At 61.9% G+C, this 25,497-nt stretch overlaps 1 protein-coding gene across 2 annotated transcripts in view; it reads left to right on the top strand.

The window, feature by feature from the left end:
- INTS1 (integrator complex subunit 1) overlaps positions 1-24,480 on the top strand; it is a 34,786-nt gene extending 10,306 nt beyond the window's left edge. The window contains exons 16-48 of one of the 2 annotated variants that reach the window (XM_077140402.1): positions 206-302; positions 4,239-4,330; positions 4,533-4,593; positions 4,952-5,149; positions 5,523-5,652; positions 6,002-6,181; positions 6,258-6,407; positions 6,683-6,862; positions 6,941-7,045; positions 8,708-8,875; positions 9,019-9,130; positions 10,728-10,889; positions 11,344-11,490; positions 11,942-12,040; positions 12,271-12,395; positions 13,539-13,793; positions 14,372-14,531; positions 14,891-15,031; positions 15,371-15,551; positions 15,637-15,757; positions 16,530-16,660; positions 17,185-17,272; positions 17,377-17,600; positions 17,722-17,845; positions 19,353-19,486; positions 19,867-20,059; positions 21,014-21,141; positions 21,438-21,550; positions 22,468-22,581; positions 23,400-23,470; positions 23,726-23,817; positions 23,973-24,082; positions 24,217-24,480. In XM_077140402.1, the coding sequence (XP_076996517.1) occupies positions 206-302; positions 4,239-4,330; positions 4,533-4,593; positions 4,952-5,149; positions 5,523-5,652; positions 6,002-6,181; positions 6,258-6,407; positions 6,683-6,862; positions 6,941-7,045; positions 8,708-8,875; positions 9,019-9,130; positions 10,728-10,889; positions 11,344-11,490; positions 11,942-12,040; positions 12,271-12,395; positions 13,539-13,793; positions 14,372-14,531; positions 14,891-15,031; positions 15,371-15,551; positions 15,637-15,757; positions 16,530-16,660; positions 17,185-17,272; positions 17,377-17,600; positions 17,722-17,845; positions 19,353-19,486; positions 19,867-20,059; positions 21,014-21,141; positions 21,438-21,550; positions 22,468-22,581; positions 23,400-23,470; positions 23,726-23,817; positions 23,973-24,082; positions 24,217-24,332 (4,502 nt within the window). In that variant the 3' untranslated portion in view covers positions 24,333-24,480. Of the gene's footprint in view, positions 1-205; positions 303-4,238; positions 4,331-4,532; positions 4,594-4,951; positions 5,150-5,522; positions 5,653-6,001; positions 6,182-6,257; positions 6,408-6,682; positions 6,863-6,940; positions 7,046-8,707; positions 8,876-9,018; positions 9,131-10,727; positions 10,890-11,343; positions 11,491-11,941; positions 12,041-12,270; positions 12,396-13,538; positions 13,794-14,371; positions 14,532-14,890; positions 15,032-15,370; positions 15,552-15,636; positions 15,758-16,529; positions 16,661-17,184; positions 17,273-17,373; positions 17,601-17,721; positions 17,846-19,352; positions 19,487-19,866; positions 20,060-21,013; positions 21,142-21,437; positions 21,551-22,467; positions 22,582-23,399; positions 23,471-23,725; positions 23,818-23,972; positions 24,083-24,216 lie in introns of both variants that reach the window. The other variant, XM_077140401.1, reaches the window with a different exon arrangement.
- The last annotated feature ends 1,017 nt before the right edge of the window (positions 24,481-25,497 follow it).

The raw sequence follows: 25,497 nt of genomic DNA, 5'->3' as shown, positions 1-25,497 counted from the left end.
ATTCCTCAGTTTCCCCCATCAGTATCAGTGCTGTCTCCCTCCTCTCCCTTCACGTCTGCTGCCCGGGCTCTGTCTGAGCCACAGGTTGCCCCTGCTCTGGGAGAGCCAGTGCCTGTCCTTGGGGTCCCGGGACCCTGCGTCCTGGCTGGGACAGCCACCAGGCAGCCTTGGAGGGGCTCTGGAGCTGTGTGGCTTTGGGTTCTAGATGTGGAGGTGCTGAAGGTGGAGAGAATCCAGCTGATTGACGCCGTCCTGAACCTGTGTACCTACCATCACCCCGAGAACATTCAGCTCCCCCCAGGGTAAGACTGAAGCTCTGCAGCCTCCCCCTCCCACAACCAGGCAGGATGTCCCCGTGCTCAGGGGCTTGCCTGCTCGGGTCCTGTGCTCGGTCTTGGAGGCTGACAGGCCGTGCCTACCACAACCACACTGTTCCCCAGGACCCTTCACCCCCCCTGCCCTGGACTCCCCAGGTAAGCTCAGAGGCCCCCGAGGCTGAAGTCTGTCAGATGACATGCGGCCTGTTTTCCCCCAGGAACAGGGTTTGGCGGTTCATTCCCGTATCTCTTCTTTTGGGGGTCTCTGTATTTTGATTCTCTTCTCCACTGTTTGCTAGTGTGCACACTTTGTTGCTTTTTTGTTTTTGCATGGGCAGGCACCGGGAACTGAACCCGGGTCTCCAGCACGGCAGGCGAGCGCTCTGACACGGAGCCCCCGTCACGCCCCCGCACTTAGATGATGCGTTTATGCTCAGTGTTTTAAACAACTTTGTCAGGATATAATTCACATACTGTACAGCTCACTCATATGAAGAAGAATTCAGTGAATTTTATCGTAGTCACGGGCTGCATAGTCACCACTGTGATGTAACTTGAGAGCAGCTCAGCCTGAAACAAGCCCACACCCCGTTGCATGAGTTGTCTGTTCTCGACCTTTCTCGTGGATGAAATTGTGCAGTGTTGTGCCATTTGGGATCTGGCTTCAGCTCAGCATGATGTTTTTTGTTTTTTGTTTTTTTTCCCCCTTAGAGAAAATAAATTTTATTTATAATCTTTCAAAAGCAGAGCATACTGATTTTTAAAATTTTAAAAATTTTTTTATTAATTAAAAACAATTACAAGAAACAAACGTTCCCAACACATACACTCAGCAATTCACAATATCTTCACATAGTTGCATATTCATCATCATGATCATTTCCCAGAACATTAGCATCAATTCAGAAAAAGAAATAAAAAAACAACAGAAAAATATAACAAACAGAAAAAAAAAATTTTACAGGTCATACCCCTTACTGATCCCTTTCATTGATCACTAGCATTTCAAACTAAATCTATTTTAACATTTGTTCCCCCTATTATTTATTTTTATTCCATATGTTCCTCTCATCTGTTGACAAGGTAGATAAAAGGAGCATCAGACACAAGGTTTGCACAATCACACTGTCACATTGTGAAAGCTTTATCATTATACAATCATCTTCAAGAAACATGGCTACAGGAACACAGCTCTACATTTTCAGGCAGTTCCCTCCAGCCTCTCCGTTACATCTTGGATAACAAGGTGATATCTACTTAATGCATAAGAATAACCTCCAGGATAACCTCTCGACTCTGTTTGGAATCTCTCAGCCATTAACACTTTGTCTCATTTCACTCTTCCCCCTTTTGGTCGAGAAGGTTTTCTCAATCCCTTGATGCTGGGTCTCAGCTCATTCTGGAGTTTTTCTCAATCCCTTGATGCTGAATCTCAGCTCATTCTGGGATTTCTGTCCCACGCTGCCAGGAAGATCCACACCCCTGGTAGTCATGTCCCACGTAGACAGGGGGAGGGTGGTGAGTCTGCTTGCTGTGTTGGCTGGAGAGAAGGGCCACATCTGAGCAACAAAAGAGGTTCTCTTGGGGATGACTCTTAGGCCTAAATTTTAAGTAGACTTGACCTATCCCCTGTGGGGTTAAGTTTCATATGAACAAACCCCAAGACTGGGGGCTCAGCCTATAGCTTTGGTTGTCCACACTGCTTGTGAGAATATCAAGAATTCAACTTGGGGAAGTTGAGTTTTCCCCCGTTCTCACCATTCCCCAAAGTGGACTTTGCAAATACTTTTCCACTCGCTGATCAAATCACTCTGGGATTCATCGGGGCATCACCTGGACAGACCAACAAAATCTCATGTTCTATACAAAGTTCCATGTACTTAAGGTGTTCAGTCAACTTTCTGCATAAGTTATATTAGGAGATCAGCATGATGTTTTTAAGGCTTACCCATGTTGTAATGTAGATCAGAGCTTTGTTTCTTTTTCTGGCTGGATACCACTCCACTTTGAGACAGACTGGGTTTTGTCTGTCTCCTCATCAGTTGGCAGACCTCTGCTTTTCCAGTGGTGGGTGTCATGGCTGGCGCTGCCCTGAACCATCCCTGGCAGGTTTCTGTGTGGGTGTGTGTTTCCATTTCTCCCGGGCCTGTGGGACCTCTGTGTTTAACCTTGTGAGGAATGGTCACAAGGTTTCCCAAACATTCCCACCAGCACAGCAGTGTATAAAAGCTCTGACTCCTCCGCATTCCCACCAACACTTGTTAATCTTGGTTTCTCTGCCTCTGGTGCCCTGGCCGGCATGGAAGGGTATCTCACTGGGGCTTCAGTTTGCATTTCTCTAGTGCCTAGTAACGTGGAGCATCTTTTCATGTGTTTGTTGGCCATCTGCCTGTCTTCTTTGGAGCAAGTCTATTTAAGCCCCATGCCCGTTTTTAAACTGGGTTGCTTGTCTTTTTACTACCGAGTGGTGAGACTTGGATACTATACCCTTATTAGAATCACAGCTTACAGATGTCTTCCTGCATTTGGTAGGTTGTCATTTCACTCTCTTGATAATGGCCTTCGTTGTTCAAGTTTTCAATTTTAACGAAGTCCAATTATCAATTTTTTTCTTTTGGTTTTTTGTGCTTTTCGGTGACATCTGGGAAATGATTGCCAAACCTGTCGTGAACATCTGTCCCTGTGTTATCTTCTGAGAGTTTCATAGTTTTAGCTCTTATGTTAGGCCTTGGAGCCATTCTGAGTCTCTGTGTGTGGTGTGAGGTGAGCGCCCTCTTCATTCTTTTGCACACGGAGTATTTGTTGAAAAGACTATTCTTTTCCCATTGAATTACTTTGATGCCTTTTTGACATCGGTTGGACATAAACATGAGAGTTTGTTCCTGGACTCAACTTCCAGCCACTGATGTGCATCTGCCTTGTGCCAGCTCGTGCCTTTAGTACTGAGCTCAGGCCTGAGGAAGGGTCCCTCCGGCTCTGTTCCTTTTCAGAATGGTCTTGGCTGTTTGGGGGCCTTGCATTTCCATGTGAATTTTAGAATCAGCTTGTCAGTTTCTGCAAAAAAAATCAACTTGGGTTTTGAAAGGGGTCGCGCTGATCTGGAGGCCGATCTGAGGAGTATCGCCTTCTTACCCACGTGAAGTCCTACGACCTGCACAGCGGGCGCCTTCCCATTCGTTTAGGGCTTTCATTTCTTTCAGTGTCATTTTGTAGTTTTCAGTGTTTACTTTTTGCTTTTAAGTTAAATCTAAGCATTTATTCTTTTTGGTGCTAATGTGCGTAGAACTTTTTTTCTTCTCTTCTTTTTTGTCTTGACCTTTACTGTTCCTGCTCAGTTTTCCAGGTCGGCTTTCTCACCTGGCGGCGTATTTGGATATCTCTCCAAGGCCCTTTTCTCCAGGTTTCCTTCATTCTTTCTCATGGTTGCACCTGTTTCATCATCTGAAAGGACTATTCTTTGTTTAATTATAATTGTGCTAGGTGATTTTCAAACTTAATTAGTTAGTAAAGGTGGGCTGTGGGGTTGTTTCTAGTTTCCTGATGCCAGTAGTAGGAGCACTAACTGGCATTATCAAGGATCTACAGTATCTATTACTGTAGCGACAGCTGGTCCCATTTTCCTGATGGGTACCTGAGCTTGGCCAGGTGTCCACTTGCCCAGGGGCACTGAGTGGCAGAGCTGGATCCCAGACTGCTGGGTGCTGGGGCTGTGCTTTGCGCTGTGAGAGGGCAGCTGTCCACACCTCTGTGGGCTGGGACAAGTTTTGCTGTAGGACCCATTCCTGAGGGGGCGTTATGGTGTCAGAAACTTGGACATCAGAGTTCTGATGTGGTGGCCCAGTTGGGCAGTCCCTGGTGAGCGCCTGCTGGGGGCTGGGTGCATGCAGGAGGCCTGCGGGCTCCACCCTGGTTGTGTTTCAGGTATCAGCCTCCGAACCTCGCCATCTCCACCCTCTACTGGAAGGCATGGCCTCTCCTGCTCGTGGTGGCTGCGTTTAACCCAGAAAACATTGGTGAGCGTTCTCTCTGGCCGGCTCGTGGGCGCATGGACATGCCAGCATCACAGTCTCTTCCGCTGTGGGCGTCTTTGTCAGGACGTGCGGAGTAGAGCCCAGCTCAGGGTCTGATGAAGAGCTCGAAGACGGCAGGGTCACATGCTTTGTGGGGGGCACCCGCACTCCTGCCAGGCCCACCCTGTGCTCTTGCTGCCCCTAGGTCTGGCCGCCTGGGAAGAGTACCCTACGCTGAAGATGCTCATGGAAATGGTGATGACCAAGTATGTCTGCCTCCCTCCAGGAGAGCCGGGACGGGGCATATACCCGGGAGGGGCAGAACAGGGCTGTGGTGGCTCTGGACAGCCAGGCAGCACTGAGTGGGGGCCGTCCCTCCAAGGCCTTGGGGCCAGCATTCACCAGGCTTGGTTTTGGGGCTCCCCGTTGTCCTGTGGATGACAGTCTTAGGGGCTGGGCCCTTTGGAGGCTGGTGGCCTTCACAGCATTCCGTGCTGTCAGACTGCTGGGCCCCAGGCGAGAGGCTCGCCATGAGCTTTGACCTTCCTTGACCTTGAGCGTGATCTGACGGGAACCAGCCTCTGACCAGTGATGCAGCCACAGGTCCTCTGTGTTTGGCCCCAGCAATTACTCCTACCCGCCCTGCACCTTGACGGACGAGGAGACGCGCGCAGAGATGACCAGCCGAGAGCTGCAGGTCGCGCAGCGGGAGAAGCAGGAGATCCTGGCGTTCGAGGGCCACCTGGCCGCCGCCTCCACCAAGCAGACCATCACCGAAAGCAGCAGCCTCCTCGTGTCCCAGCTTACTGGCCTGGACCCCCGGTAGGAGCCGCGTGGGGCCCCGCAGAGCATTCCAGACACCTTGGGGACCTGGAGGCACAGGCTCTGAGGGATTTGGTGTGGCCAGAAAGTGGCAGGGCCGGACCGCAGCATGGCACATCCCCCACACCCCCACCTCTTGGTCCCCACTTCCCTCTCCTGGCTGCCCATGCAGTTAGGTCTCGGCTGAGGCCAGGCCCCAGGCGTGAGGATGCACCCACTGCCGCCTCAGAAGCGAGAGGGATGCGCCTGGACCACTGGGAGACTGTGGCTCTCACACAGCCCCTCTGTCCTGCAGCACCGCTCCCTGGCCCATCCTGGGTTGTGGGGGAGGCTGTGTGGCTTTCTGACGCATCATGTGCTCTGTGCCTTCCAGAGGGCCCCCCCGCAGGCCGCCCCCCCACATCCTGGACCAGGTGAAGGGCCTCAACCAGTCCCTGCGCCTCGGGCACCTCCTGTGCCGGAGCCGCAGCCCAGATTTCCTCCTCGACATCATCCAGAGGCAGGTGAGCCTGCGGGAGCCCAGCATGGGGGCAGCCAGCCGTGGCCCTCAGGGAGACAGGTGGGGTGCTGGGGGCCTGGGGGCGCAGAGCCCGTGGGGACCAGATCCGCCTTTGTACTGACTCCCCAGTTGGTGAGTACCTCCATGTTCAGTCACCAGCGTGACCATGTGCCAGTCCCCGTCGGGTGTGGGCACAGTGAGCACGTGAGGCGGCTGCTACCTGCCCTCGGGGATTGTGGGTGGGCAGGCAGGGCGGGCAGCTCTCCGGAAGGTGGGCTGGAGGGAAGGCAGCAGGTGGTACGAGGCTGGGTCAGGGCCAAGATCCCAGCACGCCTCTCCCCCTGTGCCCCCAGGCCTCCTCACAGTCCATGCCCTGGCTGGCCGACCTGGTGCAGTCCAGCGAGGGCTCCGTGGATGTGCTGCCCGTGCAGTGTCTGTGCGAGTTCCTGCTGCACGATGCTGCTGACGATGCCGCCTCCGGGGAGGAGGATGAGGAGGGCGAGAGCAAAGAGCAGAAGGCCAAGAAGCGGCAGGTCGGTGCTCCGTGCTCCCCAGGTGGGCGGGCCCGCGGGCTCCAGGTGGGCCCTCACCGGCCCCTTGTCCCCGCAGAGGCAGCAGAAGCAGCGGCAGCTGCTGGGCCGCCTGCAGGACCTGCTGCTGGGCCCCAAGGCTGACGAGCAGACCACCTGTGAGGTGCTGGACTACTTCCTGCGGCGCCTCAGCTCCTCCCAGATGGCCTCCAGGGCGCTGGCCATGAAGGTGAGAGCCTCTTGGGACGCGGCTCCCCCTGCCCGGGCTTTTCCTTTAGAGCTGATGCGCGTGCACGGGAAGGACACTGTCACCCAGACTTGGAAGAACTGGAAGCCTTTCTCCACCTGGCTGGGCGATGGGTGACGTGTGTGGAGAGTGACTGGTCCCCTGCCACCCCACGCTCTGCATCAGCTGCAGCAGGACGTCGTGTGCCCCCTGCCCCAGTTGGGGACGGGCCCTCCTGCCCATCCTCTAGAACAGGCGCTCCACGGGTGTTGCCGCAGGGCCTGTCGCTGGTGCTCTCAGAGGGCAGCCTGCGGGACGGGGAGGAGCAGAGCCACCCCCAGGAGGAAGACTCGGGGGACACCGAGATGCTGCAGGGCTACCAGTGGCTGCTGAGGGACCTGCCCAGGCTGCCTCTGTTTGACAGCGTCAGGACCACGACCGCACTGGCGCTGCAGCAGGTGAGCATGGGGTGGGGCCAGAGCCGAGGGCGCAGGCATGGAGGCCCGAGGAGCGCCCTCAGCAGCCTCTCTCCACAGGCCATCCACATGGAGACGGACCCACAGTCTATCAGCGCCTACCTGGTCTACCTGTCCCAGCACACGCCAGTGGAGGAGCAGGGCCAGCACAGCGACCTGGCACTGGTGAGCAGGCCCAGGGCTGTGTCCTGGTGCCCAGCCTGTGCTTGGCCGGTTGGGCGGGCGGTACAAAGACCAGATGCTGCTGGGCTGGGATAAGTGGCACCCACCGGTCACCTTTGTCTCCATTGACGCCTTCTGGCCGTTGTTCTTAAACAGTGAGGGCAGCGCCCCAGGGCAGTGGTGGCACCTTGTTGAGGGGCGTGTAGCTTGGACACCTCCAGGAGGCGTCTGCGTGCCCCACCTGCAGAGGCCCGGGCGGCCCGGGTGTCCTCAGTGGGTTCCCAGCATCGTGTTCCTAGCGCCGAGGGCGTGTATACCCCAGGAACGTCGGTTCCCCTCTGCCCGGGACCCGTTTCCTGGTGGGCCTTCTCTGGCCTCGCCTTCCTGGCGGTTTGTTTCTGGTTCGTGCTGCCTGTTGCTCTGGGCCCCAGATCTTTGTAGGACGGGTGGGTGGGCAGAGGATGAACAGATGGACAGACAGAGGGTGGATGGGTGAGCAGAGCGATGAGTGGGCAGACAGATGGGTGGGTGGGTGGGTATATGGACAGACAGAGGGTGGATGGGTGAGCAGAGCGATGAGTGGACAGACAGATGGGTGGGTGGATGGGTATATGGACAGATGGGTGGGTGGATGAATGAATATGTCATGGGAGTGGAATTCTCTCAAAACCCAGCTTGCTGGGTCTGACATGAAAGCACACCTGGTAAAAAAGACAGCCCTGCACGGCCTGAGGCTTTTCTCTCCCGCATCTTTGGTCGGGTGTACGGCCGGGGCATGTTTGCAGTGTTCTCGGCATTACTGCTGCAGGCTCAAGGCAAGTAGTGTTTGGACTCAGACCGCCTGGGGCAGAGCCTTTGGAGCAGCCATCTTGGTCTGGGACACGGGTGCCCAGTGGCTCACAGGCTGGGTCGGTGTAAGCGCTGCCTCTTCCTTTGGGGTTAGGTCCTGGTTTCTCGGCTGCTGAAATAAATACCCCACAAGGGTCAGCTTAACTACAGGGATTTACTGGCTCACGGTTTTAGAGGCCACACGGTGGCTTCCTCCCAGGGCCAGGGTCTTTGAGCAGCAGTTTCTGGGGCTCCTTGGCTTTTCTGTCGCGTGGCTGCACGTGGTGGCATCTTCTTTCTCCTCTACCTTCTGTTAGCTCCCAGCTTCTGACCGCTGCCCAGGCTTCTCCCTGGTCTTTCCTGTCGTCTCTAGTTACAGGGTTAGGTCCCACCCTGATCCGGCTGGCCACAGCTTTACCGAAGTCACCCCGTCCAGAGGCCCCTTTCACAGCGGGCCCATGCCACAGGGATGGACTAAGGTTGGGAAGGTGTTTTCTGGGCTGCCGAGCTCAGGCTGCAAGGGCAGAGTAGTGGGCAGTGCTGGTGGGCAGTGTGGGCCCCTTACAGCGTTTGCTTCCCAACCCCACATCCTGTCCAGAGGTTCTGATGATGGCCGGGGGTGTCCTACTTGCTCACCTGAAGCCGAGACCCCCGGTCGTGCAGCTGGCCGCTCCCAGCCTGCCTGGCTGTGGAGTGAACTGTGCTGCCCACCGCCTCCGCCGAGTGCCCGTGGGGCCCGTGATTCCCTAGCATGGCGGGGCGTTGGCCGGGGAGGTGGGACCAGGGTGGGGCAGATGGTGGAGGGACTGGGAGCCACTGATGCCCTCCACCCACCAGGACGTAGCTCGGCTGGTCGTGGAGCGCTCCACCATCATGGCGCACCTCTTCTCCAAGCTCTCCCACAGCGCCACGTCCGACGCCGTGCTGGCCGCCCTGCTCGCCATCTTCTCCCGCTATGTGCGGCGCATGCGCAAGAGCAAGGAAGGGGAGGAGGTCTACAGCTGGGTGAGGCCCGCTCTGCCCCGCCCTGCCCCGCCACGGTGATCCAAGTCTGCAGCCCTCACCCCCTCACCCTCTCCACGCGCTCCAGCCTGGTCATGGCCCTGAGCTGCTGGCCCGCCCCCTCTGACCCGTCCCTCTCCTTGCAGTCCGAATCCCAGGACCAGGTCTTCCTGCGCTGGGCCAGCGGGGAGGCAGCCACCATGCACATCCTGGTGGTGCATGCCATGGTCATCCTGCTGACGCTGGGGCCTCCCCGAGGTGAGGGCCGCGGGTGGTAGCTGGCAGTAGGGGCTGCAGTGGGGGCTGCTGTCGCAGCTGGTCTTCTGCAGGCACCTCCAAGGGCCTCCTCTCACTGCCCAGTCCCAGCAGCTTGGCTGGGTCCGTCCCTGGCCCTAGTGGGAGAGCCGCACTCCTGGCCACACTCCTGACAGGGCTCCCGCCACCATAACCGGGGCTCTTCCATGCAGTGCGCGAACGTCCCTTTCCCCACCTGTCTGACTTCTTGTGAGAACCAAGCGAGACCGCCCGTGGCAGGACCCCACTAACTGTAAGCCCCTGGCACCGGAAGGGGCTGCTGAGGTGCCTGATTGGCAGTGACCGTCGTCCCCAGCCCAGGACACTGCTGTGCTCCCTCCTGACGTGTGCTGGAGCGGTGGCCACACTCCCCTGCCCATCTGCTCCTCGTTCTGGGGGTCCAGCACTGGGGCCACCCATGGAGAAGGTGCCCACGCTTGGGCTCCTGCGCAGCGTCCTGGAATGGGGCTATGTCCAGGAAAGGGTCCTTCAGGCTGGCCGCTCCGCCCTGGCCCTGGCAGCCTCTCCTTCCGTGCCTTTCCGCTGACTGCCCTGTGCTCTTTGCTGTTTACTTAGTTGTGTCTGTGAGTGGAGGAGGGGGACACGCACCCTGGCTGGGAGTCGGGTGCAGTGGGCTCTGCTGGGAATGTGACCCTGTCAGGGGTGCAGGGAGAAGACCACTGCTGGGAAAGAGGGCATCTCTAGGAGACCTCCTCAGGAGGGGCACGTGGGCAGCACAGGGGAGGGAGGGTCAGCTGCCGGGGGCCCGTTTGGCGCCTGTTGACTTGGGAGTGCCTTAGAGCTACAAGGGGTAGGCCTGGGCCAGCTGGGCCCAAGGGCAGGGCCTTGGCGCCGTCCATAGGAAGCCCACTGGGCAGGCCGCCTTCTCCATGCTTGCCTCGGGGGCTGCCTGCTTTCTCAGGGTCCCTGTTTCCTTGGCTGTGCAGGGAGGTGTGCTGCAAAGTTCGTTGGGTAGGTAGCCAGGCGTGGTGAGGACAGGTGACCCCGAAATGTATGTGCAAGAGAAGTTGATTAGGACTCGCGGTTCCGAGAACACAGGGCAGGCCAGGAGCCAGCTCGACCCAGTAGCGGGGCCGCAGCTCACCGTGGACCTGGGACTGTCCTTCACAGTGTCCCAGGGTGGGGCCGTGGTGGTCGGTCACGCCGAAGTGGGGACTCAGGGTCTGCATGTGAGTTTCACAGGGCACGAGCCCAGCTAGGAGTGGGGAGGAGGAGAGAATCTGCTCCTCCTACGTAAGCAGGTGTCAGGGTCTGAGGCGCTGGGGCAGCGTGGCGGCCTGCAAAGCCCCTGTGCTGCTTTGGTCCTCTGTCTTTGCATTACTGAAAGCACCTGGCTCTCGCCAGCTGTCCCCCTGCGGGTGGCGCGTCCTTTCCTCTGAAGCCCCAGGCCTGCCTGGAAGGAGGGCACGTGGCTCTGGTCTGCTTCCTCCCAGCTCGGACCTGGAGCCATGATGGGGTCGCTGGGGCCTTGGGAGGGGGGCGTTGGGGCACCTTGCTGGCTCCTGCCTGGGTGCTCACCCTGCTGCGGTCTCTCCGGAAGCTGGTGACAGTGAATTCCACGCCCTGCTGGACATCTGGTTTCCAGAGAAGAAGCCGCTGCCCACCGCCTTCCTTGTGGACACGTCCGAGGAGGCTTTGCTGCTGCCCGACTGGCTGAAGCTGCGCATGATCCGCTCGGAGGTGCCTCGCCTGGTGGACGCCGGTGCGTGTGCTTGGGCCTCTAGCCTTGCTCCCTCCCGGGGACCACGAGGGGAGGTGGCCATGTGGCCTCTGGCCCGGGCAGGGTTGGTCCTCTGGGTACTCCGCAGACACTGCACTGGGCCTGAGGGAAGCGCCCTGCAGTCCCGTGCTGGCCCGCTGAGCACTTCACCTGCAGCCGGACTGCAGGGCTGCAGATGCGAGCACACCCGGCTGGGTTTCTGGAGGAGAGGAGGTGTAACAGGGGCCCAAGGAGAGCAGTGAGGGTGCTGCGGGCCTTCGAGCCAGTTGTTGAAGGGTCAAGTGGGCCTTGGGCCAGAAGCCACAAATAGGAGGGTTTTCCCTTGAGGGCTGAAGGGACCCAGGGGCCGAAGCCTGGACTGGGCACAGCCAGTTGAGCTTGGCTGGCCCGTGGCACGCACGGAGCAGGCCCGTGCCGAAGCAGGTGTCACCTCCAGCCCTGCAGGACCTCGAGCCCCAGCAGCTACTGCTCTTCGTGCAGTCCTTTGGCATCCCCGTGTCCAGCATGAGTAAACTCCTCCAGTACCTGGACCAGGCTGTGGCCCACGACCCCCAGACCCTGGAGCAGAACATCATGGACAAGAGTAAGGGCCATGGAGCTGCTGACCAGCAGCCCAGCTGAGTGTCCCGGGTGCCTGGTGTGCCCGGGGCCCACGAACCTGGGGCCCCTTGGCGGCGAGGTCGGAGTTGAGGCTGGGTGGGGGGCGCAGGCTGGCGGGCAGAGAGAGCAAGTGCGATCGGCGAGGGCTGGAGCCAAGGCCGGCCCGCTGCTGCCTCCCGTGGTTGCCGGCCCCCAGGCATCCAGGGCCCATGCAGGGCCTCTCCGGGAGTCTGGAGGGAGCGTAGGGAAATGTCGCGTCGCTCCCGGAGCCTTTGCCGAGAGGTCTTGTAGCTCAGCTTCTGCAGTCTTACGGAAGCTTGGCGCACTCTGCTGGAGCCCTTGTGTGAGTGTCCCCGGCTCCGATTTCCGTGGGAACGGGACGCGTGTCCTCCCTGCTCAGGCCCTGAGGCTGAGCCCAGGCTGTTGTGTTCCAGACTACATGGCCCACCTGGTGGAGGTGCAGCACGAGAGAGGTGCTTCCGGAGGCCAGACCTTCCACTCCCTGCTCACGGCCTCGCTGCCCCCCCGGCGAGGTACCACCCTGTCCCCCAAACCCCAGAGCAGAGTGTGGGTCCCTGTGTGACTGAGCGGGAGCCCAGCGGCTACTTCCTTTGTTACCTTTCACCTGGCCGGTGTCTGCGCCCTGGTGGAGGGCAGTCCTGGTGGGCCTCCCCTGGCCTGAGCAAGGCCGTGGGTCCTCGGGGTACTGGGTCTGCCCTTCTCCCTGGGGTGGCCACTCAATGGCTGTCCCCCTTCTGAGCAGACAGCACAGAGGCCCCGAAGCCAAAGCGCAGCCCCGAGCATCCTGTGGGCCAGGGGAAGATCCGGGTTGGGACACAGATCCGGGCACTTGGCCCTGAGGACGACCTGGCCAGCGTGGTCCTGCAGGTAGTGGCGTGGGTGCCGGGGCTGCACAGGAGCGGGGAAAGCTGGGCCCACACCACCGCCTCTGCCCCAGGAACCAGCTGCCCAAGAGGAGGTGGCTGAGGCTGTCCCCTCTGGAGCCAAGCTGCCTGGGCCCGGGTCCCGGCTTCTCTTCCAAAGTAGGCTTCCCAGGACCAGTGTGCCACCCCTCTATGCCTCAGCATCCTCACTGCAGAAGTGGGATAGTGGTGGTGTGCCCTCAGGTTTGCTGTGAGGACAGCACGAGCTGAGACACGCCAGGGGCTGAGAGCAGGGTCTGGCGCACGAGTCGCTCGGCTCCTTAGGACACTGCTTTGGCCAAAGCATGCTCTGGCACGTACTCTCTGCTCACGTCAGAAGGAACGAGTGTGCCAGCCTTGTCACCCCCATGCCCAGCCCTCCCTGCCTCAGGTTCTGGTGGGATGACACCTCTATAGAGGTTTAATCGCATCCCCTGCCGTCTGTCCATGTGAGGTGTACAGCTGCACAGTGTGTGTGTCCACAAAGTGTCTGACCGTCAGCACAGTCAATTTTAGAGTATTCTGTCACCTCCTGAAGAACCCGCCCCGTCAGCGGTCACTGCCCTGGCCCACCACGGGCCTGCTCCTTTGGTGGACGGGCCTTCTGGATGTCTCCTGGAAGCCGGCCTCCAACAGGTGGCCTTTGTGCTCACGTGTGTCCCTAGCCTCCTTGCACACCGAGTGGCTACCCGCACACGCATCCTTCCTGCCCCACACCCCTCTGGCCCAGCGCCTGTGTGCGGGTGCTCGCGGGCACACGCTCCACTCCTCCCGCCTCTTGAAGACCATGTTTGCGGAGGGTGACTCTGCTCCCCACACACCTTACGGCTAGAGAGACGGGTTTGCAGGGCCCACAGCCACCTGTCAGCCTAGACCCGTCTGCCTCCTCCCCGAATGGGGAAGCAGGCCAGTGGGCTCTGGGCACCTTTGTCCTCCTGGACATCTGCCTGCATGTCAGCGGGTTTGGGGTCCCTCGCTGCTCCTCAGCACGGGCCCTCAAAGAGTTTATCAGGGGCTCAAACAGGCAAGGACTTGCACTAGAGAACTGGCCAGGGGTTTGGCCCTCTCAGTCACTCTGACCCCCCAACTGCTCTTGGCTCTGTTCCAGATCTTCCCGCTGAGCCCCGACCCACGGTGGCAGAACACAAACCCGCGCCCCATTGCCCTGGCACTGCAGCAGGCCCTGGGCCAGGAGCTGGCCCGTGTGCGCCAGGGGGACCCCGAGGTGACAGACATCACGGTTCGGCTCCTGCAGGCCATGGCCACCCTGCTGACCTCCTCCCATGGCGGGGCCCTGGCCATGGCTATGCACCGGAGCCACGTCCTTGCCTGCCCGCTTGTGCGCCAGCTCTGCCAGTACCAGGTGGGCCTCCAGGCCAGGGTGCTGGGGGGCTGCTGCAGACAGGGCTCCCTGCCCACGGAACCCACGGGAGTGGAAGCGGGGGCCTTCCTTGGCCCCCCCAGACTGGGACTGACATTGCCCCATCTCTGGGGGCCTCAACTTCTTAGTTCCCGGGGAAGAAAGGGAGACTGCGCTTGAGGGGGTCTGGGGGGAGTTCCCAGTTCTCATTATGGACATTCCCAAGAAAGGTTAAAACAGCGGTGTGAGGTTCACCTCTGTAGCTACCAGCTAGAGTCAGTAATTAGCAGTTTGCCGTATTTGTCTCTTCTGTCTGCATACGCATGTAGATGGTTTTGCCCGTGTGTCTGTGCCTGGGTTTGTGTTTGTCTCCCCTGATCGGTGTGCACACGAGCTGCCGGCAGTAGGCAGGTGCCCAGCTGAGGGCTGTGAGGGTGCTGCAGTCCCCATGCCCGCCCGGGAGGCTCAGCGAGGCAGACCCTGTGGCCTTGGTGCCGGCTCGCTTCCCTGCACCCTGGGCTTGGAGCTGGTGCTGCCTCCGTTGGAGGTTGCCCAGCACCTGCTGCCGGCTGTCCCCACAGCGCTGCGTGCCCCAGGACACCAGCTTCTCGTCGCTCTTCCTCAAAGTGCTCATGCAGCTGCTGCAGTGGCTGGACAGCCCTACCGTGGGGGACGGGCCCCTCCTTGCTCAGCTCAAGCTGTTCGCCACCCAGTTCTCAGCCAGACGCAGGATCAGCGATGGTGAGGGGCTGCGGGCCGGGGGAGCGTGGGGAGTGGGGTTCCGGCAGAGGACGGGCACGGTGGACCCCACGGGCTCTGCCCTCCGGCTCCGTCAGGCAGGACGGCTGCCTCGTTGACACAGAGGCAAACCTGTCAGCACGTTGATGGCGCCAGGCGTCGAAACTGGTGTCCACACAGATGTGGCTGAGCAGCCAGAGGGTCTGGGGACAGCCATGTGGTCGAGGAGAGTGGCCCATTTCCTCAGTCCAGGGACAGCCTCCACCCAGGGACTTCCCTGCCCACAGCAGAGCGGCAGGACTGGGGCGGGCCCAGCTGGCCGGGGGCTCCAGGCACCCCTCACGCGCCTGCCCCTCTTGCAGTGCGCACAGGCTTCCTGCACCTGGCGGAGGCCCTGACTTTCCACCCGGACTCGGAGGTGGTCAGCTCCACGATCCGGGCCCTCATCGCCACGCTGCGGTCCGGGGAGAAGTGCAACGTGGAGCCCGAGCTCATGGGCAGAGGTTCGTCGGCCCGTGGGTGCCCGGGGGGTGGAAGCGTCACCTCTGGAAGCTCTCCCCCACCCTGGTCCCTCTGCCCATCCAGCCTCTGCAGCTGGGCCTGTGCTGGCAGCCGTCCCCACCTCCCCCCTAAGCTGCTGCACACAGCCGCAGCCACCCCCATGTGCAGATCGGGCCTCAGGGGCTGGGCTGGAGCCCTCGGGGAGCCACAGGAGCCATGTGGCCTCGGGCTGGTTTTTGGGGGGCCACCTGCCCTGGAGTCCCGCAGTCCCTGAGCCGCCTGCTTCTGTCCCGTGGGCTGGGCGGATGCAGAGCTGCCACGCACATCTCTCCCCGACACAGTCCTCCAAGGCCTGATCGAGGTGAGGTCTCCCTACCTGGAGGAGCTGCTGACCGTGCTCTTCTCGGCCACCACGGGCGCCGCCTCCAAGCCCTCTGCCGCAGGGCCCATCATGGTGGTGAGCTCCCTGCTGCTGCAGGACAAGGAGGAGCCTCTGGGGAAGCAGGAAGGGGACAGCGGCAGGTGAGCTGCAGGGGAACGGGCAGCAGCCAGCATGGGCCCCGTGGTTGGTGAGCTTCTCTCTGACCCAGCCCCACCTGCCCTCCAGCCTGGAAGCCGTGCGGCTGGGCCCGTCCTCAGGACTTCTCGTCGACTGGCTGGAGATGCTGGACCCTGAGGTGATCGGCAGCTGCCCGGACCTGCAGCAGAGGCTTCTGTTCTGGAACAAGGTGGGAGCTGGTGTGCTCTGGGGATGGTCTGACCTCCCCTGCGGGCAGAACCCGGCTCAGAGCGGCCCCTGGGAAAGGAGCCTAGTTGTGGCAACAGTGCCCTAGAGCCGGGAGGGGCTTCTTGCCCCTGGTTCCAGCAGAGTCCCAGGCCTGGCTCTCACCAGCCGAGATGGACCCAGGGCCCATCCACACCAGAGACGGTGACAGCACGGGCCAGGCGAGTAGGGAGGGGCTGTGTGGGGGCCCGGTCTTCCCTAGGGGACAGGAAGTGCTGTTGTCGGCAGAGGGAGGAGAGGCAGGGCCTGCAGGTGTCGTCGGGCAGGGCTGTGCCCAGCTTCCTTTCTGCAGGGCAGGCCTCCTCTCTGCAATGTGTGCAGACAAAGCTCTGGAGACACCAGGTCAGGACCTGCCGCTGTACCTGGTCTGGGGTCCCAGCGGGGACTCCCCAGGCTTGGCTCTGAGCAGGCAGTGTGCAGGACATGCCTGGGCCCACCAGCAAGAGGGGTGTCCTCCGTGTCGGTTCTGTCCGGCCGCCCTGGGGTGTGCTCTTAGGAAGAGTCGCTCCAGTCCAACATGTGCTTGACCCACCGAGCTTCAGCCCGTGCCTGGCCCAGGCTGAGGACACAGAGGAGACTCAGTCCCCGGGTCACCCTTCCCGGGCAGGAGCTTGGCTCCTTGTGTGCAGTGGGCCGTGTGAGCGTGGGGGGAGTGTTGTTAGCCGGCCTCCCTCTACAGGGCGGGCCGGTGTATCCCAGCGTCCCTTCCTCCCCAGGGCAAAGGCCATGCTGGCCCCCAGGTGCCGTCTTTCCGACCCTACCTGTTGGCCCTCCTCACCCACCAGTCCAACTGGACCACGCTGCACCAGTGCGTCCGCATTCTGCTCTGCAGGAGCCGGGAGCAGAGGTGAGCGCCGCCGCCCCACCCCCGCGGTAGCCACCCTGCTGCACGCTCTCCCCTCTGGCCTTGGTGCAGGTGGTCCCATGGCCGGTGCCCCTGGCTGGGGCGCTGGCTCTGTTCTGGCCCCCACCCCGCTTGGTCGTACCCTGCGGGGAGATGGAGCAGCCGAGCCCAGGCTTCCTTAGCCCTGGGGGGCCCAGAGGGGCAGGGGTGGGGGGCGCAGTGCCTCCCTGAAGCTCCTCCGCTCCCGGACATATCGGATGCTCGTGAGCTTGAGGGACAGGGCCGAGGCTGGCTCCCCCTTGTCACAGTTGAGCTTCAGGGTTCCGAGAGGCGCGCAGAGCTGGCGAACGCGGGTGGGAGCACCCAAGGCCTCCGCACCTGGAGTCCAGCCCTCCTGGTCCGATGCGGCTCCAGGACTCTCTACCCCAGGGCAGCTTCACAGCCTGTTCTCTTGGGGTTTTTCTTCCCCACATTTCTGCTTTCTTATTCCTGGAAACCGCCCAGTCAGAAATTTTGTTTCTTTCCAGGTTCGACCCTTCTGCGTCTTTGGATTTTCTCTGGGCCTGTATCCACGTCCCTCGGATCTGGCAGGGAAGGGACCAGCGGACCCCTCAGGCAGGTCTTTGGCATGTAGCCCTTTGCGAGTGGTGAGTGGCATCTGTGGTCAGGGGTTGGCACACCCAGCCCGGGTCTCACTGGCTGGGACCCTCTTCCAGAAGCGGCGGGAAGAGCTCGGGCTGCGGGTGCAGACCTCAGAGCTCATCAGCTTGGTGGAGCTGATCCTGGCAGAGGCGGAGGCCAGGAGCCCGGATGCAGACGGGGCCTCCTGCAGTCCCATCCAGGCCCGCCTGCCCCTGCTGCTCAGCTGCTGCCACGAAAACGACGAGAGCATCCGGGAGGTGACAGAGTACCTGACAGGCTGCGTCCAGCAACGGGGGGACAGGTGAGGCCAGCCCTCAGCTGAGGGCACGTGGAGTGACTTGGAGCTCTGGTCAGTGTGAGAGGTGCCCAGGGTGGGGAGTAGTGGGGTGCAGCCCCGCTGACCCCAGGCCTGGCTCTTCCAGCGTGGTGGGCAGGCGCTGCCGAGACCTGCTCCTGCAGCTCTACCTGCAGCGGCCAGAGCTCCGGGTGCCCGTGCCTGAGGTCCTGCTGCACAGCGAGGGGGCCCCCAGCAGCAGCGTCTGCAAGGTGAGAGGGCAGGAGATTCAGACAGGCGCGCCTGCCCTGCCCAGGGCATCTGTCAGGGGCTCTGTTACTCGCTCTGGAAGTAGAAACCCACACCGTGCAGTGGAGACATCGTTTTCTCAGATTTAAGGGAAGAAAAGGAAACCTGTGAGAAGCTGTGTGTACCTGCCTCCTCCTCATCCACCTGGGAGGACAGGGCTGACCCTCTGCCCCTCCTGCTCTGACCTCTTGACCTCTTGCAGGTCTTAGAAGTCATCTTTTCTCCTGAAAGAACTCTTGGCTGTGAGGGGAGGAGAGGAGAGGAGGTGCCCCTCGACCACCAGTTTTTGTAACAGCTGCATTGCAACGTAATTGAGTCACCCACAGGTGTTTACAGCCCCAGGTTGATGAGTCTGGACACATCGCCACAGTCACAGTGGTGACCTCTGCAGCAGCTCCAGGGGTTCCTCATGCCCCTTTCAGCCCCTCCCCACCCAGCGCCCCTCGATCAGCTTTCCCTTACTGTAGTTTCATACGAATGGTGTGGTCCTCTCTAACCCACTCGGCATCAGTTTTGGCATCTGCCCGTGTCCCGCAGACATGAGTGTCTCCTTCCCTTCTGTTGCCGAGTAGTGTCCCTGAGTCAGCGGCTGGTGGTGTGGGGGTTTCCACTTACGGCCTGTGATGTCCACAGCTGCTGTGAACCTCAGTGTGCCGTCAAGGAGGGGCACGTGCTTGTGTCTCTCTTGGGGCCCTTCCTCGGGTGGAGGGGCTGGGCCAGGCCGCCCTGTCTCATCCCGCCCTGTCTCATCCCGCCCTCTCTGCTCGCCTGCAGTCTTGGTTTCCTGGGCTGCTTAAGCAAAGGACCAAGGAATGGGGTGGCGTAACCAGTACGAGTTTATTAGCTTAAGGTTTTGAAGTTAAAAGAAGGTCCAGATCGACGCAGCATCCAGGCGCTGCTTCCCCCAAAGGCTGTGTCTGCCGCCACCTCCCTTGGTCCCCAGCATGTCAGTGACAAGGCCCACGTGGCCTCTCTGGGCCGCTCCTCTCCCTTCTGGGTTCTCCCTCTCAGCACCAGCTTCAAACCCCCACACCTGCCTTTCAGGGCGGTGGAAGGAAGTGGGTTTTTTTCCATATTCCTTCTGTGTTTACACAACTGAGAGCACACTTGACATACAGTTTTGGCACCTTTTCTGCCCAGCGTATTGGTGGCACACAGCCCGGAGAGCTTTTCATCCTCTGAGAGAGGTGGTTCCAGGTACTGCTTGTTGGGGGCGCCTGGAAACTTGGCTATGGCCTGTCTGGCCTCCGGAAGCCCCCAGAGAAACATTAAAGGGTCTGGTTTCTCTGGACTGTGCTGTGTGGCCACACCAGGTCCTGGGGGACAGGACTGCGGCCCCAGATCCTGCCACATTCCTGGCTGAAGCCCGTGGGCCCCTGAAGGCCAGCTGGTGGCCAGTCGCGGGGCAAGGACGAGTTAGGCACGAGGCCTGCTGGCTGCCTCTGTACCCTAATCTGTGCCCCCTGTCAGCTGGACGGCCTCATCCACCGCTTCATCACCCTCCTCGCCGACACCAGTGACTCCCGAGCAGCCGAGAGCCGGGTGGCAGATGCCAACATGGCCTGCCGGAAGCTGGCCGTGGCACACCCCATCCTGCTGCTCAGGTACCGCCGCCCCCGTCCTACCTGCTGGAAAGCCACCCGCATGGGCAGAGCTCAGCCACCAGGGCTCTGGGCAGAGCTGGTCTGTGGGGGTGCCTCCAGTGCCGCCCTCCTCGAGGAACGACTTCTGGGCTACTGGGTGGGAACCCCAAGTTTTGGCCCGTGGGAGCATTAGGGACCTTAGGTGTCCCTTGGCTGAGCTCAGCGGCCGATAGGGGCACAGTGGGACCCCTGGGGTGGGGGGCCTGCAGGGGCTGCACCCCCCGGGCGGCCGGCACGTGGGGCTTTCTGAGGAGGTCACACACAGTGTCCCTTCCCCTGGGCCTTCGGAGGTGGGGGAGCCATGTGGGAGACGCGTGACGTGGCACCCGTGCTGCCCGCAGGCACCTGCCGGTCATCGCAGCCCTTCTTCATGGACGGACGCACCTCAACTTCCAGGAGTTCCGGCAGCAGAACCACCTGGCCTTCTTCATGCACGCGCTGGGCGTCCTGGCACTGCTGCAGCCGCACGTCTTCCGGAGCGAGCACCAGGGGGCGCTGTGGGACTGCCTGCTGTCCTTTGTGCGCGTGCTCCTGGTGGGTGGGCCTGGGGGGCCTGCCTCGTGCTCCTGGTGGGTGGGCCTGGGGGGGCCTGCCTCGTGCTCCTGGTGGGTGGGCCTGGGGGGCCTGCCTCGTGCTCCTGATGGGTGGGCCTGGGGGGCCTGCCTCGTGCTCCTGGTGGGTGGGCCTGGGGGGGCCTGCCTCGTGCTCCTGGTGGGTGGGCCTGGGGGGCCTGCCTCGTGCTCCTGGTGGGTGGGCATGGGGGGCCTGCCTCGTGCTCCTGGTGGGTGGGCCTGGGGGGCCTGCCTCGTGCTCCTGGTGGGTGGGCCTGGGGGGCCTGCCTCGTGCTCCTGGTGGGTGGGCCTGGGGGGCCTGCCTCGTGCTCCTGGGCGGGGTCTGGGGGGGCCTGCCTGGTGCTCCTGGGCAGGGTCTGCCTGCCTTGTGCTCCTGGGGGCAGCCCTGGAACACCTGCCACGTGTTCCTGGGGCCGGGGGACCTGCCTTGTACTCCTGGGTGGGGGGACGCCACTGCCAGGACCCTGGGGGGGAGGCCTGCCTTGTGCTCCTGGGGGGCAGGGGGCGCAGGGCCAGGCCGCCTGTCCGGAAGTTTCCCTCCCTTTCCCCTGCCGTGGGAAACACTCGTTTTCCCTGTGCCTGGGTGAAACCCCACAGTCTTTCAAAGCTCAGCTCGGACGTCAGCATCTGGAAGGGTCCTAGGTAGCCCGGGCAGAATCCGGATTGGGTTTAGCCAGTGGATGTCTGGTTACATGCTTAGTGTCAGGCAGGAGTCTGCGTCTTGAGCACGCAGGGCGTCCCTGCGCGTGTGGCCAGCAGCCAGCGCTCAGTGCGCTGCTACAGTGCTGGACTGCATGGAGGGCCCCCTGGCTACTCCTGTGGTGGAATCGAGCCCACGGCAGGCTGGGAAACCAAGGCCCCTGTCTTGGTGCGAGGCATCTCCACAGCAGGGCATTGCCTGGCTTCCCCTTTTCAGAATTACCGGAAGTCCTTCCGCCACCTCGCACCCTTCATCAGTAGGTTTGTGCAGTTCATCCACAAGTATGTCACCTGCAATGCCGCTGCGGCCGCCGCTTTCCTGCAGAGACACGCGGACCCGCTCCAGTGAGTGTGCCCAGACCCGCTCGGGCTGCTGCCCCTGGCCTCCGGAGGCTCCTAGCAGCCTTGCCCTCTCCAGCAAGGTGGTCCCACTGCGGGGCTTGAGTGCCGGATGGCCACGTCCACAGACCAGTCTGGGGTCTCCCGTGGTGTGCGGTGGAGTGGCTGAGAGCCAGACTGATGGGCCTAGACATTTTGGGCCACGCCTGATGTTCTGAGCCGAACCCTCATGGCACTTGGCCCCGTCCCCAAGTCCACTTGGTAGGACACTCTCCCCAGCTGGTGTCCCCCCCATCCCACAGCGACCTGTGCTTCGACAACAGCGACCTGGTGATGCTGAAGTCCCTCCTGGCAGGGCTGAGCCTCCCCAGCAGGAATGGCGTGGCTGGCCGGGGCCTGGACGAGGAGGGCGAGGGTGAGCTGGGGGCCACAGGGTTTTGCAGTGGGGCCTGGAGCCCAGCTGAGGAAGACTTGGGAGCCGCCTTCTTGTGGGGACCGAGTCTCCCCATGTCAGCACCCCTGCAGGGCTGCCCCCACCATCCTGCCAGGGGTCTCTAGAGCCCTCCTGGGGCCCCTTTGTTCCTGCCCACCCTAGGGAGTCAGGGGCTCTCAGACCGCTGCAGGACTTCTCAGCTGGCACCTCCGTGGGGCCTTACCTGACCTGGCTAGGTGGGCGTGTGCTCTCGGTGCTCTGGTCCCAGTCCATGCTTTCTGTCCCTCTGGGTGACATTGCTTGGCCGTGAGCCCGTCTTGGACTCGCAGTCAGTCAGCAGGGAGCTGCTGGGTAACTGCGGGAAGGACCTGTGGGGTCCAGCTGAGTTGCAGGACGGTGGATGGCTGTTCTGCTGCCCTAAGTTTGCCAGATAGCTTTGAGCACGATTCTCTGGCTGTCTGTGGAAGCCCTCAGCCCGCTGCCTGGCCCTTACTGAGCTCCTGGACTGTGGCAGGCTGTGTCCAATGTCCTGCCTTGAGGGGACATTCTGGGGTGGATGGGGGAAAAGAAACTCACAAATGGCTGCTGGGTGGTATAAGCATCATGCAGAGAGCAAGGCTGGGTGAGAGGTGCTGGGCAGAAGGCACCCCACGCTAAGGCACCCCCCGGCACCTGCTGGGTACTGGGCTCTGGGCCTTTTCCAGAGGAGTGCGCACTCCAGGGGACACTTGGGAGGATGGCCCTCCATCCCAGGACGGGCCTGCATCTTATGTCTGGACATTTCCCTCTTGCTCGTGCTACCTTTATCTGTGTGTTTATGCCAGGCCCTCCATGAGCAGGAGGGAGGCCTGGGCAGGGCGGAGGTCTCCAGCCCTCAGTCACGCCTGCTTTCCTTCCAGATGAGAATTCGGCTGGTTCCCTGCCCCTGGTCAGTGTCTCTCTCTTCACCCCACTGACGACAGCCGAGATGGCCCCGTACATGAAGAGGCTTTCCCGGGGCCAGACTGTCGAGGGTGAGTTACCCTGGTGGGTGGGTGGCTGCCTGTTTCAGCCCCTACAGTGCCTGGATTCCTGTGGGGATCCCCAACAGTGGCCGTCCAGGCCTGGACTTCAGGGACACGTGGGCTATGGGAGGGGCACGGCCTCGAGGAGGGTGCTCAACATGCCAGCTGTTTGGGACCTGGGGGGGCTTGAAGGAGGAGGCCAGGGGCAGGTCTCCTCTGAAGGAGACCCCAAGGCTGCCTGGCTAGGCAGGCCCGGCTGAGGCGGCAGCATCCACATCCCCAGTGGGCAGCGGGCTGCAGGTCCTCCCCACTGGAGACCCTGGGCCGGGCAGGGGTAGTGCAGAGTTGGGCTCCGTGGTTGTGGGGCCCTGAGTTCCCCCTCAGATCTGCTAAAGCTGGGTCTTGGGGAAGGGGCGTGAGTGTGCACTTGCACATGTGTCCAAGGACGGGGTGTATGCTTGCTCGCCTATCCTGGGTGTGCAGGCCCTCACAGCTGGGCGTCTGGTGTGGTAGAAGGTGGCAGCCATGAGACTGGCTGGTGCTTTCTGTCCTGAGCTGCTTGGAACCTCCCAGGTGCTGAGGAGGGCGCAGAAGGGGTCAGCGTTCTGGGGCCACGAGGGGGCCTGGGGAGCTGGACCCGGGACTCCCCGTGATGGGCCAGGCATGCTACCCACCTCGTGGCTGTGACTGCCAGCTGTGGTTGTGGTCACAGCAGGTGCTGGCCCAGGGGCTCCCCCTGCTGCCGCTTGGTTCTCTGGGGATGGGAGGCAGAGGTGGGGTCCTGACCCTGGCAGCTGGGCCGTCTCAGCCTGCCCTGCTGTCTCTAGACCTGCTGGAGGTCCTCAGCGACATTGACGAGATGTCCCGTCGGAGACCTGAGACCCTCGGCTTCTTCTCGGTGAGCAGGAAGGAGAGTGAGCCCGGGACAAAGGGGGCCCTGCTGCCCCCTGCTTTCTCCCGGTGCATGGAGCCTGTGCCCAGGTGTCAAGGGCAAGCTTCCCCGGGGAGCTCTGTGCCTTCTCCCAGGCTGGGCTGGAGTCAACTCACGGATGGGTGAGCGCCCCCAGCTGCGGAGCTCCCAGTGCGGGGCCCGAGGTGGTGCTAACAGGGAGTGGGCTCTGGGCCCCTGGTCACCACCTGCTCCTCCTGCCAGACCGACCTGCAGAGGCTGATGAGCTCGGCCGAGGAGTCCTGCCGCAGCCTGGCCTTTAGCCTGGCTCTGCGCTCCGTCCAGCACAACCCCAGGTGAGCGGCGGACAGCCCCCCACACCTGCTCCCGGGGCGGGCACGAGGGTGCTGCCGAGGTCCCCTTCTGCCCAGCCCCCAGGGCCCGGCCCTGCTCGGCCCCGCTCGGCCCCGCTGGGAGTGGGCACGCTCACCCAGGTGCATGGCTTTTTCAGCATCGCGGCCGACTTCCTGCCCACCTTCATGTCCTGCCTGGGCAGCCGGGACTTCGAGGTGATGCAGACGGCTCTGAAGAACCTTCCTGAGTACACTCTCCTGTGCCAGGGTGAGCCCTCCGGCTTGGCCGCCCATGCGGCCTCCAGGGTGGGCCTGGCTGGGGTGACCCCACTTCCTGGGAAGGTGACCTGTGGGCTGGACGGCCCTGGCGTGGCCTGCCGAACGTGCCCTTCTCGCCCACAGAGCACGCAGCCACGCTGCTGCACCGCGCCTTCCTGGTGGGCGTGTATGGCCAGGTGGACACCAGTGCCCAGATCTCGGAGGCTCTGAAGACCCTCCACATGGAGGCCGCGCTGTGAACCTGGCCTCTGCGAGCAGATCCCACTCCGGGGCCCTGCCAGCTGCGGGTGGGGGTCCCGGCTGCCCACCCAAAGCCCCACTGCAGGGCCACGCGTGCGGTGTGGGCTGCTGCCCACCTCGTCAATGAAGCCTGCTGCATTCCCAAGAGCCCACCATCTTGGTGTCCTGTGTGCCGTCGCCTGAGGCCCGAGGCCTGGCCTCAGTTACCTCCCCCCCAGGCCAGAGTGGCCACTCTCCTTCTACTCGGCAGCCTCGGGGACTGGAGAGTGTTCTGGACCCTTGGGTGGGTGCCTCTGGGTGGGTGCTGTACCTTGGCTCTTGGTCTGCAGGACCCGTGCCAGTGTCAAGTCCCTCCTACCGGTGTAATGGGGGTGTGGCCATCTGCAGAGGGCAGCCCAGACCTGCCCACACCCGCCTCCCCTCAGGTGGTATCAGAAGACTGGGGGAGGGGGGCGGGCGTCCAGTGAGGGCCAGGCCCTGGGGTGCGTTCCCTGAGCGGGCAGCCTTCAGGGTCCAGCAGGTGACCCTGTGTTTTCAAAAGGATGGTAGGACCCGAGAGCCCCCACGGGCTGGCCAAGTGGGAGAGGCCGTGTGGTGCCACCACATCTTCCCATCTCCTGGGGGGAGCAGGCCTGAGCGCGGGGGTGGCAAGTGATGTCAGGGTGCACTGGGCTCCCCCATCAGGGTGTCAGTTCCCCACGGGTGCCAGGGCATGTTACCCTGGGTCTTGACCTGGGGGGCCCTGCCTGGGTCCCCTCCAAGCCACTCCTCTGCACATTACCCGGAGCTGTTCCCTGTGGGTGGTGAGACCGCAGCCTGTCCCTTTGCAGATGGGCGGCGGGCTAGACTCGGGGTGTGCACAGCACTCGGCCGCAGGAGATGAGCGGCCTCGGTGAGGGTCATGGGGCTGGCCCAGGCTGCAGTTGGGCAGCAGGACATCAGCCTGACCTCACTTCTCTTGAGCCTGTGTTCTGCCCCACACCATCATGACCTGTTCCTCTCCTCCAAGACCGCCTGCCCAGTCCAAAATGAACACAAGCGGTCAGCACATGTCTCAGTTTCTCCAAGGGTGCTGGCAGCCCAGGCCATGAGTCCGAGCAGCTCTGCCCACAGGCACGGGGGCATCCCTGCTGCCAGCACCCCTCCCCAGAGAGTCCAGCCCAG

This window comes from Tamandua tetradactyla, chromosome 23 (genome assembly GCF_023851605.1).
Source record: "Tamandua tetradactyla isolate mTamTet1 chromosome 23, mTamTet1.pri, whole genome shotgun sequence".
NCBI lineage: Eukaryota > Metazoa > Chordata > Mammalia > Pilosa > Myrmecophagidae > Tamandua > Tamandua tetradactyla.
The sequence above is the reverse complement of the archived record's forward strand: the minus strand, read 5'-3'. Positions and strand labels throughout refer to the sequence as shown.